At 41.3% G+C, this 16,580-nt stretch overlaps 1 protein-coding gene across 1 annotated transcript; it reads left to right on the forward strand.

Annotated features, from left to right (window-relative positions):
* Positions 1-1,659: 1,659 nt before the first annotated feature.
* On the forward strand, positions 1,660-6,704 carry LOC134455011 (C-C motif chemokine 20-like). The gene is made up of 4 exons (XM_063206086.1): positions 1,660-1,775; positions 2,585-2,687; positions 4,197-4,274; positions 5,895-6,704. Exons 1-4 carry the CDS (start codon positions 1,694-1,696, stop codon positions 5,935-5,937), a joined length of 306 nt encoding a protein of 101 aa, XP_063062156.1. The 5' UTR covers positions 1,660-1,693; the 3' UTR covers positions 5,938-6,704.
* Positions 6,705-16,580: the final 9,876 nt, after the last annotated feature.

Raw genomic sequence — 16,580 nt, forward strand, 5'->3', positions numbered from 1 at the left:
TCCCAAGCACCAAGAAGGCCGAGGAGAAGGAGACCTGGGGTCCGTTTCTCGATTCTTGTCGTTGCTAACCGTCTTAACACCGTCTTACCATTCCCTTGGATTCAGTGGTGAGCGTCGCTGTCGAGAGAGAGTTGAGTCGCTCTTACGAAGGACGTTGCTACCGTCGTTAGCAAAGACGCTTTCGAGATACGGACCCCTGGACAGAAAGCCCTTTATAGTGCTGGGACAAGAGCAGGACTTTGTGGGTGGAAGGTATGATACTGGCCAGTCATTTGTGAGGATGATCACCGATGTCCACATGTGGAACTATGTGCTCTCTCCATCAGATCCAGGCCTTTACCAGTTATTTCTTTTTTGTAAAGATTTTTTTTTTTACCTTTTATGACTTTATTTGACAGGACAGTGGACAGGAAGCAAATGGGGAGAGAGATCGTCAAATGACCCGGGCCGGGAATCAAACCCGGGTCGGCCGCATGGCAGACGAGTGCCCTAATGGTTGGGCACGGATCATTTTCCGCAAGGAAAGTTGTCCCGCCAATTTTGAATTTTGTAAAAAATCAATACAAATTCTGCCCCGGAAATTTTATTAGGCCATCTTTATCTCGGCTGCTCGTATTACAACAAAGTTGTTACAAAGTTGATGCCCATTATCTCCACTATCCCCAGAGGATACATACCAATTTTGGTGTGAATTGGCCACTGGGGAGCGCTACAATTATTGGAATTGTTTTTGGCTAATATCAGCTCCACTTACACTGTGGGCCAATGGTCCAGTTATACAATGCATTCCTTCAGCACAACCAATCAAGATAGAAAGTCCTTCCCAAAGCCAAAACGTTTGGCTAGGTACGTAGATGGGAGCTTGACTCAGAGTAAACTCTGAGTAAAAATATTTTAGAGTTCAATCAGTTCAGAGTTCTATCTCTTCAAATGAATTCCACTTTGTCATCATTGTGTGATTTGTTTCCAGAATAACAACAAAAAATGCATTGCATTGCATGGCGAAACCAAGAAAGATGTCTAAGTATGTGCCAAACTGGTTTTCCATGTGCTTGAAGTGGTGAGCACTTACACCTGCCTATGGTACTTGAGCTGCAGCCAAATTGCAAAGTCCTGGATTGCAAGGCATCACATGCAGTAGCTGAGCTTTCTGTTGACAGAGGCTGCAAATTAGATGAAAGTGACTGCTTTGTGGCCAGAGTGACTGCCAAGGACACCCGATTCAACAGGTGTCAACCGTAGCCCAAAGTGTGAGCAGTGACATAATAAAATCCTCAAGGAAGTTCCTGTTTCTGTGGCTTTGTTGCCATTAGGCACATACCTTCCTTTCCTTTAACACCTTTGAGCAAAGCATATGTTATTATCTTATACTACCACCAAAAATTGTAATGACCAAGTCTTAATCTGTTACTTTAGGCTCTCAGTAATTTCATAGCAATGTTGTTATGAGTTGAGTCTTTTCAGTGTATAGGCCTATAGGTCAGTGAATACCACTAAAGTGTTATCTAACAGAAATCAATATGTGCTACTTACTGTGAGAGAAGCGTGCTCTCTTGGGAAATGTTTACTTTATAAAAAAAAGGGCGCGGACAACTTACACGGAAGCAGAGGGGAAATTCCAGATTAGAAACACTGCTCGTCTCACGGCCAGGTCTCAAAGTTGCCTGACAGTCCATGACTTAAGGTCTCAGCCATGCACACCTGTTCGCCATGTCTTCTAACCGTGCTTTATATAATTTTAGCCGTCAACACATTGATTTTACCAACAGAATCGGGTAGGTGTTTTGTGGCAAATATACTGTTCTTGTGCGGTATGCTTGCATTGATGGTGGTGGGTGCTGATTTGTGAAACTATGCCTGTGTTGTGAAGTTAATGTTTCATTCACGTCTGCGAAATATGCTCCTCCCCAGTACTGCTCATACTCTAAGTTCACATACACAGCAAATTCTGCAGTGCTCATTTAACACTTAGAGGGTTGATTTGACTTTATTTGGACTTAAATGGACTCTTTAAGTGTTGACTTAACACCGCAGCATTTGCTGTGTACCACGGTGTCTGTAGTTTATCTGTAGTTTTGTAGCCATTTTTCAGAGAATATAGATGATAACACAAGTCCTTGTCTATCACTCATGCATGGACGTATGGTTATTGTTTAGAATAGAAACTGTTGTATTGTAATTGTAATAGAAATTGTTTTGTCTTTTGAAATATTGACAATAGACTCTATCATAATAAGCTTGATCATTTACATACCCTGGTGATTGGGGCATGTTGACGCTCATACAACTTCACATAAATGGGTCTGAATGACCATTCTACGTGTATGGATCAATGACAATGACATTACTTTTTGGGGCTCAGAAGTCAGGTGGAACAACCGCAGCTAATGCCCATAAATGAATTAGTAATTGGTAATTAGTTAACTGGTAATTAATGTACCGCAATGAATATACGTACATCTTAGACAATTCACTAAGAAAAGACAAAATTTCAATCCATGCAATAGTGGCATTAGCTGTGGTTGCACCCCCCCTGACATGTGCTACTATAACATCATTGACCCAAAACAAAATGTCATTACAGCAAGTTGCTGCCTGTCCTACTCACGAAGGCCAATTCGCTGCCAGAGGCTAAAAGGGTACACCATGCAAGACATCACAACATCCTGTGATATCAAAGCCATCATGTGAGTCACACAGACATTTAGTAGAGAAAGTGCGCTCAACTCCGAAAAGTTTCTTACAAGGTCTTTGGGTGCGAGCAAACAGCAAAGTTCATGTATAGTAAAAAAGCCGCACTCCCGGATCAATTTCTTGCAGTTTTAATACTGGGTTAGCATGGCAGACAGACAGACGTTTCGGCCTAAGCCTTCTTCAAAGACGCTGAAGAAGGCTTAGGCCGAAACGTCTGTCTGTCTGCCATGCTAACCCAGTATTAAAACTGCAAGAAATTGATCCGGGAGTGCGGCTTTTTTACTATACAGTCACACAGACATGCCTCGTTTGAGACATGAGACATTTCATTCAGAATTCACTCAATTTAATCCTGGATAAAATGTGATTCTGCTGTGAAAATATCATGTAGGCCTACACATCACAACACTTCACAATTTGTAATTTGAAAGTGCAGTGTAAACTCATCGGAACTATGTTATTGTGAACTATTTATTAAAAACATCATGTAAATATGGTCATTTTCAATTAACTTTTTTTTGCAATATACAGTACAGGCCAAAAGTTTGGGCAAACCTTCTCATTTAATTCATTCTTTATTTCCGTGGCCATTCACAGAACATTGTACATTTCCACCGAAGGTATCAAAACTGTGCATGAACACGTATAATTATGTGCTTAACCATTTAATATATATATATATATATATATATCAAAAAATGTCGAACAGTGACATCAACACAGCAAAACTGATGGCCCCACACATTTCAACACACTTATTTGTCAAGTAAAAACACTCAGTCAGTCAAGTCAATCTTAATGGCAATTTGTTTTACTTTTTATTTGGCTACAATGTCTACGCGTTTCGGCCCTTAAGGCCTTCTTCAGGGCGTATATAGTGATAGAGCCCCTACACTGATGAGCACCAAGGAAAAAAGGTGAAGACCCAGAAGCACGCCAATTACCAATTCATTAACATAGCTGGTTATATAGGTGGAACAGTGGTATGAAAACTAAAAGTGATAAACCCTGCCACAGATTCCTTGCAACACAGGTTTGACCTCTCCAAGTAACTGGCTGTATCTCAATATCAGATCAAGAAAATGTCTTTGAAATGCTTGTATTGGCAAGTGCTTAAAACTAGGTTTTAGGTCTCAAAATTCCACTTGAGTTATTGGAAGACTTTAGCGTTCAATTAAGATTGATATGACTGACTGGGCGTTTTTACTTTAAAATAGAAAAAAAGAAAAAATAAGCTTACTGAAATGTGTGGATAGTCTGTGGATGTGTGGACATCAGCTAGAATTTATATTTTTTGTGAAGCACACATTCTACATGTGTTCATGCACAGTTTGGATGCCCTCCATGAAAATCCACAATGCACTGTAAATCCTAAATAGCCACGAAAATAAAGAGAATGCATTAAATGAGAAGGTGTGTCCAAACTTTTGGCCTGTATTATGCATTAAGTAGGCTATATGTAGCATTTTGCATTGTATTTGTATGTGTATTTCTCTGTGCAGTTTCCACACTGTTGCAGGGAGACTAATCTGTGCTGATCCTGTTCGACTTTGGACCAGGCGAAGAGTGGAGTGTCTCAAGTTAGTTATTTTTTAACCCATCTGCTGTCTGTTGAGAAGGGGGAAAGACGGGCTGTGTGTTTAAACACCTTACTAAAACAGAATGTAAAACCTCTACATGATATTCATCATGTATGGAGTAAGTAAATGTCATGTCAGAGTCATATCAACCGGCATTATGCCACATGCATAAAGCTTTATAGAAGTAGAACAAGAGAGAGTGGATAAGAGAGAGGTTCCGTTGGCCCATTGTTTCCGGGTTCTACTGTCGCAAGGGGGAAGTGGGGGAAAGCCCCCTTTAGGCAGACCTAAGGACTGTCATATTCATTCTAGGAGTATTATGACACGCCCCTTTAGGCAGACCAGAACCTGGTCACGTTAAGTGCCCAAAGCAACCTATTACGTAAGGAATAACGACCGACGAGGTGTCCCGATATCAAGGGAAATAATGGACGAGGTGGAGCTTCGCCAAGTCCATTTTCCCTTGATATCGGGACACCTCGAAGGCCGTTATTCCGCTTATCACCCGGTTGCCAGCATTTAAGTATCAATTTATTAATAAGTTAAACATTCCGTCTGCTCACCAGGTGATACATTGGCATACCTCTATAATACTCCTAGAATCTCTGGTAGAACCCTCCTAATTCCACTGATGTGTTTCTCCAGATCAGGGGCCTCATGTACAAAACTTGCTTATGCAAAAAAAAAGCTCTGTAAATAACTTTTCACGCAAATTTTCAGATGTACTAATACTGATGTAGCCCCTTAATGCACGTCGTACCTCCAGTGGCACGCTGCAATAGTCACTGAAAAGTGAACTACCATAATACTACAGTACAACACTATGACATAACAGGGCCTTTTGTAAAGCACTACGACTTGCTCCTTGCCGTTCTGCTAACAACAAATTTATAACGCAGTGTCTTAACGGGTTAACATGAAGAAGTGCATGTGTGCTACATTTCATGTGAAATCAGATATACCACATGAATCAGCATAAAAACCTTTTGATGTTGCCTATGAACTGATACATTTGAACTTCAAGGTGCAACTGTGTCTTTTTCAGATTTTCACTTAAGATTAGATTCAGTTGGAATTCAACAGACGTATTATTAGTACATGAGGCCCATTGACAGTAAATAGAATGGACGCCAAATCAACGCTATTTGCCATTCAACGCTTTGAAGCCAGATTTGGGAACATTCCAACTTACATTCCACCTTAGCAACGCCAAACGCAGGTGCTGATTGGACGACAACAAGACTTCTAACGGTCAATCAAACCATGTTCTGATGCTCATTGGTCAATTTAACTTTTAATATCTCTCTAAAATAAAACATCACCACAAAAAATCACGACCCTGGTAAGTTGGAGAGCAATGGGACCTACTAGTTGAGCGAAAAATGATCCCCCTTGAGTGGCATTTAAGGGAGATACAGGGTTTTATGTCTCTCATAGGAATGAATGGGATTTGGCCATTTTTTGGTCTTTTTGGGTCCAACCTTGGCTCCAACTTGGCTTCAACAATGAAATAGAATTTTGGCCTCCATTCTATTTACTCTCAATGATGAGGCCCCAGCTGCCTAATGGCATTGTGACATGCATGTTCCTCATTCTTTCAAAAAATATGTCCCCATGCAGGAAGAGAGCCATCAGAATGTCATCACAACAACCGTCATTATGATAAAGTTACCTGGAATCGGAGAATGTTGACTAACCAGAGAGATGAGATCTTTATCTGCACCACCAGACTCCAATGCAGTTTTGTCCACCAATCGACAAGATTGTTGAATACATGGCACTGAAGAAAGCCAAGCCTCTTTTTAAAATCTTATTCCCAGTCACACGCACGCACGCACGCACACACGCACGCACGCACGCACACACACACACACACACACCCACACACACAAATTTAGTCATCAGTTGTCAGATGGAAGAGCATAACATTGCTTCTTTGTGATTCACCACTTTTTTTTTGTTGGCTGAAGTTTCAGCACTAGGCCTTCATCAGAGTAACCATAGCGAAAAAGCTTATTACTGTATATAAACAAGTGCATCATAGGACACTCAAAGAGGAGTCCCTCCCAATAATTACATCAGTGAACACTATATACATACAGTATTATATACATTCAAAAAGGAAAAAGAGGCACAATCTCAAGGTTCGTCAGGTGGGTCAGGTGGGTCAGGTGCGTGTCAGGAGTGGAACCCCTAGGTCACCAACGTTAAAGCAAAGAAAGCTCCCGCACACTGTTCACATTTGCATGGTTTACTGCAACGTTTCGGTCTACTGACCTTCTTCAAGCAGAAGGTTTGAATTGCTTGAAGAAGGTCAGTAGACCGAAACGTTGCAGTTGCAGACTGACTACAATGGTGCAATTATTTTTTAATTTTCGGTATTCTGACCTTCTTCAAGCAGAAGGTTTGAATTGCTTGAAGAAGGTCAGTAGACTGAAAATTAAAAATAATTGCACCATTGTAGTCAGTCCACATGGGTAATCACAATCACAAAACACAGTTCTTAATTTAATCCACTTTTAAAACTTTGTAAAGTGAAGATCCTTTATACCTCCCGTTGTAATAAAAGACATTAAATGTCACCACCACGTTTTGTCTATTATTTGTTCAATTCCAAATATATTTAGGCTGTTAATATTGTGTTTGTGTCAGGTTTTGACTAGGGTAGAGCCCCAATGCAGCACTCGAGACAAGGGGTCCAAGAAAAGGTTGACGATTTATTTACTAAGGATACTATGAAACAAAATCAAATGCTCAGAACAGCCACAAAACAAAAACCCACGAGGGGGAAAAACATGAACTCAACTAATACAGAAAACTAAGACACTTAACTGAACAAAAGACAGGCTAACACTTACAAGGAATGGCAGAGATTTCACAGCGACAACACAAATCAAAATGACACCACGCAGGACAACAGTAACACAGAACTTAAATACAGAACAATTACCAGGAAACACACGATAGGACAAAACACAATGGGGCACAGGTAGACAGACAACAAAGGACAAATCAGGGATGACAATGAGACAGGGGCAAATGAGACAGGCAATCAAGGACAATAAACAGATAACAAGACAGGTGGAGACAATAGGTGCGATCAAGTTGTCGTCAACGCATGCATGTGCATTTAGACAGCAATGCACCCTGGATGAAAATGCTGCATGACGGTTAGATTTCCTGTCAAACTTAAAAATTTCGGTGATGTTGCGTTGACAAGGTGACATGTCACATGGTGTCAAACTATCGCGGGATGAATGTGACTGCAGTCAGATCTTGCAACTTCTGCAGTTGCTTATCCCCTTCAACGCTCGTCTGCGGACTGCCTCCGAGGTCACGCGCCCATGAACTGGTTGGTCAACAACTCACTCACGTGTGTATATGGGTCTTGTATCACAACTCTACACAAGTTTGCGCCAGTCCCCACTTCAGCTCCTCCTCACTGCCTGTCCCCCCACTCCTCACACGTGGTGTGTTAGTAGAGCAAACCGGTGCGAGCTCATCGTCTTGTTCATATTTGTGGCCGACTGTAAATGCGCTGTATTTAATAACACCCACACCGTGACAACAAGTTCTCGCTCACGTGCTTCGTCAATGTTGATCGACAGCAACAAAGTCGTATTCGCCTAATGGCAAGGGAACAAGGAGGCTACCAGAAGACACAGGGTCAACAGGAAAGCAGGTGAGGGTAATGATGGGAAGATAATGAGGCAAACTAATAGAACCAGACAGCACAGGGTACATAGGAGAAACAAATAAGATTAAAGGGCCAGGATGAAACATAAGACAGGAAAAAACAAGAAACAGGGAACAACTACAGGATATCAAAACAGGGAACACCTACAGGACATCAAAACAAGAGGGCTATAACCAGAAACAAGACAAGGGGAATGGAAAACAAGCTAGACAAAAAAAAAAACAGTAAACTAACAACCTTAACGAGGGACAGGTGAGGCAAACAAGGGGCGGGGCCGAACACATGGCAGGCAAACACAGGGGCACATCAGAGAGGGTCTATGGGTAGTACCAGAGCCATACCAGAGAACAGAGTTACGCGATTGGAGGACCAGGAATTAAATTGCAGCCCCGCCTTTCAACGAGATAAGGTTGTGCTTAAAGCGGCTGTCTTCCCATAGACTCAACATAGAACCACCACATTAACAGCCAAAAATAAGGACTAACGAACTATACTGCGGGGTAATCACCACAAATATGTAAACTATCAACTGTCTCTGTGGTGATAATCACAACAGTTTTACCACCTGTGATGTTTATCTGAAGTTATTACTACGAACAGCAAGTCTTGTCATATTCCCTGCATTGCATCGCATTGCATTTGCTGTGTGCTACGCCCACTACTAGGCACTAACATTCGCAACGCTGAGCAGTACTGAGAAGCTAAAACAGCTAATTTTGCTAATGAGGAAGTCGGCCCTAGCGTACAGCGGAGATCGCCTGACTCTGTTCTCTGTATGGCTCTGGGTAGTACCAAAGAAGATGGGTCTAACAAGAATCGTCATTTTGTTTCTTTTCCGGTATCCACTTTATGTCGGGTGAACGCCCCTTTAGGAGACCTTCGGTTAGGAGACCTTCGGAGTCCTGAGGTTGAGAATCAATGAAGTGCCCTTAGCGCTGTAGATGGCAGTAGCGCACGTCTTGCGCAAACACCTCAAAAAGAGAAGAAGTAGGGGCCAACGCCTCCTTAGGAGACCCAACTTGAGCACACACTTTTGCATTGAGTGGGCGTGTTTTGCGATATCTTGGTCTGATTCAGTATTTTTGGGTAGTGCGAGAGAGGAATCTCGCGACTTTTTCTGGGTGGTACTGTCCACTAAGTGGTGCCATCAAGACAGTGCAGAGGAGCGCCAAGGAGCGCAGAGGCTGTTAGAATGAATGGGGTCCCATGGAGCTCAACCACGATGCTGGCATTGCTTTGGGAGAGAATCGGTATCATCTTTTCATTTTATTTTCCCAAAAGACAGGATAGATTATCCTTTCAAACAGCACTTAGTTTGAATGTTTAAACTCGCTGGATCTTTGTAAAATATGTCTTTTTTGACAATATGACGTCACGAGTGGCTTCACACACTGCGTTTGGATTGGTCAGCCGGCTGCATTGCTGTGATCACTACGGCCGTAAAGCAATTTTGTTAGCAAGATGCTAGCGGAGCCTGACTCATAAATGCCAAAACTGTAGGAAATCAGAAGGACATAACTCACAGGTGATTGTACATTTCATTTAAATCCACATTGGTTTCTCAGAACTTACAGTGATATTGTCAAGTTTCAGCCGACAGCGAGCACAATTGTCAGTTATTAGCGCCAGCCTTATGAGCTCTGCTGTCTCGACAGCGCTCCCTAGGTGAACTGCCGGCACGGGTTGAAGGGCGAGATTGAACACTGTATGTAAACCCACTGTGGGCACATTCAGTACGTTTCCATGACGTTTTAGATCAGATTTAATAGATCTGATTTAAATAGATCGGATTAAGAGTTATTTTTCGACGTGTGTACATAGCACTTTCACTTAACTCTGATTAAACGTCTGGGGAAAAGAAAGCATTGCGATTGGGCTGAGCAGGCACATGCTGAGCGAGCCAAATAAGGCGTGGGGGCATGGTCGCTAAACCTCCATGACTACCAGGACAGGTGCTATCTAGGGTGCTAACCTTATGCCCGAAAATGAATGCCTTCAGTCGGACTGAAAGCTTGGGACATCCCCTATTCTCTGGTTCTATCAAAATGCTAGTTAGCTTACCCACCTAGCTTAGAAAAACAAGTGGTCAAAGGGTGATGTGGAGTAACTTTGTTGTGCTTCATTACTTCGTGGGGCACTTTTACATCAATATATGTAAGCCACAACATTTATAGTCGCTTAGGGACATTAACCCTATCATATTTGATGCATCAAATTCAAAGCCCTCTCCACGCTGACACAAAAAAAATCCATCTCAAAAACATCCTGCGTGTCATTTCCAAACGTCCTGCAGTACACGGAAACCGCCACAAGAGAGCAGCGGTCAACAACAAGTTGATCACAGCTCTGCGAAAAATGCAAAAATGGAGTAGAAGCGGTTTCCCTGACCGACGCTGAGATATCGTCAAATTGCAAAAGGTTTGTGTACAAATTTCCGAAATATAACTCTACATCCACACTTGCTTTGTGCAATTAATCAAGGAAGAGTTTATATTTTTACACCGTGTTGCAGAGAGATCGTGCTAAAACTGATGAAACAAATAAGCACCATCCGGCGGTGGCAGGAAGTCAGCCATCAACGCATTTTGCCATAGGGAAACTTACAAAGCATACCATGACGATCATTTAACAAAACACACAAATTGTACTTCAAGACAAAGATATTGCCTTAAGAAACAGGTCTTACTTGCAATTTTGAAAATGTAATGCAAAATGTTGAAATTATGATCTCGTAAAAAATGCATTGAAGTGAATGGAGAAATGGTCCAATTGTAGTAATGGACCCATATATTCAAATTACACATCAAAAATGAATAATGATCTATATCACACTCATAAATAGGTTGTTAAGCATTCGATCAGCTATGTTTTTACATAGATTTTAAAAAATTACCCAACCAGGCTGTGGGAAATGTAAAATATGGTCCTGCTAAAACAAGGATAGGCTTTAAAAAAAATGGCAGGATCTCACTAAATATTTAAAGATAATCCTCAAATTAAATTGTCTGACAACTTTTTTAAATTAAAAAAAAAGTTGTAAATGCATTCAAAGTCATTTTTCAATGGTCATGAAATTGGAATGTTCATTTCTTGAAAGCCTGATGCATCATATACGATGCATTAAATATCTCAGTGACCTTAACAAAATTTAGATTTTTTTTTTTTTACATTTCTTATAAGGGACCAATATTGAAGCAAATTCCAAAAAAATAGAATTTTCTCTCATTGCTTTCATGGTTCAGGTCTCACAGGGTTAGAAATTAAGTTTTTATGGTTTTTTTAATGGATTCTGAATCTACACATTCAGCTGGGAAATGACCCCGGCAGGACTCGAACCGGGGTCGGGGCATACAAGCCCAAATGTGGGGGCCTTAGCGCTGTGGTCGTCATGTTTATTTTCAAACTTGCATTTTGTCTTTCGTCTAAAGCTGAACTTTTAAAGATGCAAAGAGGTTTTTGAAACCCAATGGTGTTTGAAATCCAAATGTGTATCCCGAATAAACTCTTGCGGATCAGCACTTTTTTGGTCTAAGCTTGATCATATTTTCTCACCGCTTGACATAGTTGCATTACATAATAATAGGCTTAGTGAGTACACTCCTTACATTTCTCCATCTTGTAAGTATATCTTTTCATGGTACAGCAGTAAAGAAATTTCATTTTGACACGATGAAAAGTATGCAGTGTACTACAACTCATAAAACGGTTTCAGTTTACTGTTCAGATGCACCAAATCCAAGGTTCGGTTTCGGATTTGGCCGAATAGCCTATTGAGCTCTTTGACGGGTTCATTTTCTGTGCCAACTTAACCGAATCCTACCACATGTGTAAGTGCAACGTGATAATGTTGTCAATTTGCAGTCATCTTGCAGTCATCATCAAAAATGGAAACAGATGAGCTGTAAGTGTTGTGTGGCAGTACTGACACTGCACGTTTTTCCTGCTTCTTTTGTTTAGTTTTTATGTAGCTTAGGCTTTTCAGTCCTTTGAACGCTGCAAAGTGTACCCAGACCTCTCAGAAGTGAAGCGTACTGAGACCTTTATTGATGTGTTCTCAGAACGGTTCGCTTATGAGTTCTGTCAAGTTACCCTTGTGACTAGGTGTAGGCCTAATCACTTAAGGAGAGCTCTAAAGGACTGGGTGTAAAAAAAACGACGGACATCATAAAACTCTAACGGAACCAGAAAGAGCTGCGAGTTCTTTTTGTAATACATCCACAATATGAACAAAAACAGAACTGAGCCCTTGAGCTCTCTGTTCACTTTTTGATCCACTTAAAGAGGAATGAAATTGGTTCACTTAAAGGGGACTAGGTGTGAATAAACCTTTTGACAACACCAATTGCTGCACCAATTACTTGTGAAAGTAAAACAAAATTTCTCTTGTAGGTCTATGCAACACTCTTTGGAGGTGGTTGTTGCAGGGGGTGTGGCAGCAGGGCCTATAGACATCGCAAAAGGAGCAACATAGGAGTAACAGCCTATTCTCTTAGGGTATTTTCATACATAGTCCCCTTTAAATTAACCAAACTCAGTTCTCTTTAAATGAACCAAAAAGTGAACCGACAGGAAAAAGGTGTAGTGTAGGAGGCTATTACTCTCTGGTCCCGTTAAGATGTTGTGGTGTGTCAGTCCTCTTTTTGATCACATCCGGTCCTAGAGCCGTCCATAGGTGATTACACTTAGTCGCAAACTTGCCAGGGCTCATAAGCGAACTGTAGGCTACTAAGACCATGTCAATGAAGGTCACAGTATGGTTCACTTCCGAGGCGTCTGGGTAGGCCCACACTTTGTGTTGTTCAAATAAATGCACAGAAAATGCACCAGTCACAGGTCTGAGTTCACTTTAACCTTTAAGAGTGTACCGTCACACTGGTGTGACAGGAATGTTCGGGCAGTGAAAGTTCTATAGAATTCTGGGCGTCATTCAGTACAATTTGGAATTTTAGAATCTTGCATTGTTATAGAACGCATTCTTTTTATAGAATGTTCAAAAACCCACACTCTTAAAGTTAATGCCTGAAAGGGACCACATGTGAAAACACACTTAGATCTAGTCTACAAACAAAATGCCAAGTGTTTATAGTGCAAAGTCAACACTAAATATGCAGGGATAGCCCACTTATGTGCTGAACTTGTCGGCTGTTTTCTGTCTGTTGGATTTTGGCAGCAGCGAGTGTTACGAATAATTTCCTCCATTAAAAAAAAGTTGTGTAGACTCCCACCTTTATGATTAGCCTATGTGTGAGTTCCAACACAGCACACTTTACTGTTGTCTAGCCTACGGTATATCAGATGGTGATTGCAGCATGGTTCTGCTGTTTCTGCTATCTTGTGCCTTCGTTCAGTATCTGACAGACCCATGACAAGTGCAAGGGTGTGGGCACCCAAGCATCACCAGCCCTAATCACAGGTGAGATAAAGTCTGGAGACCTGTCCGCTGTAAATCCCGTAGAGTGTGCGTGGTTTACGATAGACAACAGCTGTTTATTGGGGGTTGCCTATGTGTAGCCTATAATTTGCCATAGCAACAAATCATTATTGTAAATACATGGCCTATTAATTACAAAATAGGCTATTCTTTTTACATTAGGCCTAGCCTACTTCTCTTCCTGTTTGAATTAGTGCAGGGAGTGCCGTGTTACAGTTTTTCTCAATTGCTTTGGTGCATTTCTCAAATCTCTGTGTCGCAATTTACAAAATATGATGTTCATTATCAAAACAGTTTTAACAAATGGCAAAACACAGTCGTTGCCATCATATATTAGTACAGTGCCATCAGAATGGTTATTCATTGTGTCATAGCGTATGGATAACATGGTCAAATTGATTTGTCATGTTGTCAGTAGACTACACCTCTGAGGGTCTTTTCTGATGCCAAATGTTGTTTACATCCTAACTTAGACTTTATGTAACATTGATCAGATAAGACTGGACTTGATACATTTTAGAGTATGACTAATTTATTAGCAGGCATTCGAAAAGCAAAATAGAAAAAATAGCCGCCTCTGGTTGAGGTGTCAAAATGCGCCCTCTACCACCCCTTTTTACTTTTCTTGCAGGCCCTCCAGTTGTGCATCTATGTTGCAACCTTGCACGAGAAGAACACTAGTGGCTCAATCCAAGGGCTTGCATTGAATTTACTCATTTTTTTCACTGTCTTGTTATCTTTCTCTCTCTGTATCTCTCACCCTCAAAAACATATACACAGACATTCACAAGCAGGATGAAGGGAACATGAGTGTGGATATGAAAAAACACACACAATGGCAGACTCACTAATAGAGGTGCAAGTGGAACCCTCTGCTGTACTTCCCAGGAAGCTCCAGCAGTGCCCCCTCCTGGTGCAGCAGGGCATTGAGCTGGTTCACCTCAAACTGCTGTTTGGCGCCACCTGGTGCCTCCACTGTGACAGTGCTGGAGTCGTGTGGGCCGAAGACCACAGTGGCATACAGGGCCAGAGCCTGCAGTGCCACCACTGTGTCCTGACACACACACACACACACACACACACGCACACACACACACACACACACACACACACACACACACACACACACACACACACACACACACACACACACACAGACACACACAGACACACACACACACACACACACACACACACACACACACACACACACACAAACACCAACTTTGATGTCGTATAACTCCTCAATGACTATAGCTATGACTACGAAACCTTTTGACTTTTCCTAAAATGAAGTTGGCTACTATGTGATACCAAAAGATTAGGTTTATCATTTTTGTTGTTGCCATGGCAACGGTTTTCTGACAGGTACGCCTGTCCGACACAATATCACTGATCTAAGTCTCATCATCATCACTTTTCATATTTTTTTACATTTCCATTAGCATCAGACACCCTTGTGAACATTTTAAGTGGTCTGATGCACATCATAACCAAAATTGATGTGCATTACCCAAGTTAGATGGAAAATACATTAAGGTGACATTTTGGGCAATAAAATCAGGAAATGACGTCATAATATCCAATAATGACACCAAACTGATGTCATTCATAGATCTTTGGCTGAAGATCATCCCCTCCAAGTTTGGTGGTCATTCTTCATTCTGTTCCTAAGTTATTAGGAGGGGGTCAAAAGAGAAAAAAACGTATTCCCTCTTTCACATTCTAAGCAGCGAAGAAGCCCTCAAAAGTCATTTTGTTTCAGCATATAAAACCTTCTTTTCTTATTGTAAATAATGTGTGTATAGAAAAATGAAAAGCTTACATCACCTGGTATTTTCAGGGGGTGGTCTCGCATCCAAGTACTAACCAGGTCCGATAATCCTATAGTTCTGTTCCTATATAGTTCCTGTATAGTTTTGGCACAGTCAATTTTTGGAAAATCAAATTTAACAGTCATCATTGATCCATATTGCATGTTCTTATGTAGGCATTACCAAAAAAAACAATGGTCTGTAAGAGCCATGAATTTGAGGTGTGCAACATGCGGTTTACCGAGAAGTCCAAACTTATACACCACATGAAGCTTTAGCAGCCTGTGAGGTGTGTGGTAAGGGCTTCTCCACCAAGCCCCAGCCCAGCTCAACCTGCCTCAAAAGCAGCACCAGTACCCCAGCATCCCCAGGTAACACTTTATAATAACGTCTGCTTAGTAAAGACTTTACTAATGATGAACGACACATTAACTAATGTTTTTATCATTAACTAAGTTTTATTAATGCTTTATAAAATATCTACAAATAATATATACAAGATTTTTGACACCTTATAACAGAGTATTGTATTCATTTACAAGTAATTTGTAAATGTTTGATAAATATAAGATATTAACATAATATTACCTAGTCATTTACAACCATCTGTTAACATTCCCTAGTCATTTACAAACATTTGTTAATGTTTTGTTTATTAATAGTTAATTATCTATTAAGTCTTCATAATTCTTTTTTTGCATCCATTATTATAAAGTGTTACCCATCCCCATGTACAGGTAGGGAGAGGCCCAGATGTTGTGTACGTCTGCTGCCAAGGCTGTTGCATACGACCCCGACCAAGGAGGTGGACCTGACCTGGCTGGACCCTGAGAAAGCGGAGGCTGCGGCCAGAAAGGCTGGATGGGAGATGTGGAGAGATCCTCATGGCCTTTGGCCAGTACACCGGACGGGCAGTCATTCAGGTGGCTGCTGGAGAATGATGCTGGTTGGATGGCTTGGATTCTTTTTGAGATTATGAACTGGAAGATTTCCCCTGTCACCCATCTTGTTGACAGGAAGTTGAAGGTAAGTTAGCTAGGTTAAAATGTCTATATGCGAGTGATAATCAGCGCTACAGCAAAACAACGAATGCATCTTACCGTTATTTCCTGGGAAAAAAAGAAGCATTTGTGTCATCCTTATCCCAGTATGACTCCAGTTACGCTACTGATGCTGAGCTATTGGCTGTTGCGGGTAATATTATTGGGCTATGTGTACATATGAAAATTACAGTTTGAACCATTGTATCCCTTCCAGAGCTGCTTAAACTAATATTATTTTGTTGACACAATTGTGTGTGTGTATGTGTATGTGTGTGTGTGTGTGTGTGTGTGTGTGTGTGTGTGTGTGTGTGTGTGTGTGTG

The sequence above is a fragment of the Engraulis encrasicolus genome, chromosome 9 (assembly GCF_034702125.1).
Source record: "Engraulis encrasicolus isolate BLACKSEA-1 chromosome 9, IST_EnEncr_1.0, whole genome shotgun sequence".
Taxonomy (NCBI): domain Eukaryota; kingdom Metazoa; phylum Chordata; class Actinopteri; order Clupeiformes; family Engraulidae; genus Engraulis; species Engraulis encrasicolus.

Coding starts and splice junctions, on each gene's coding strand:
- LOC134455011 (XM_063206086.1), top strand. CDS start 1,694: ATGCACACCTGTTCGCCATGTCTTCTAACCGTGCTTTATATAATTTTA. Junction 1,776..2,584: donor GATTTTACCAACAGAATCGG/GTAGGTGTTTTG, acceptor ATGTCATTACAG/CAAGTTGCTGCCTGTCCTAC. Junction 4,275..5,894: donor CGAAGAGTGGAGTGTCTCAA/GTTAGTTATTTT, acceptor GTCCCCATGCAG/GAAGAGAGCCATCAGAATGT.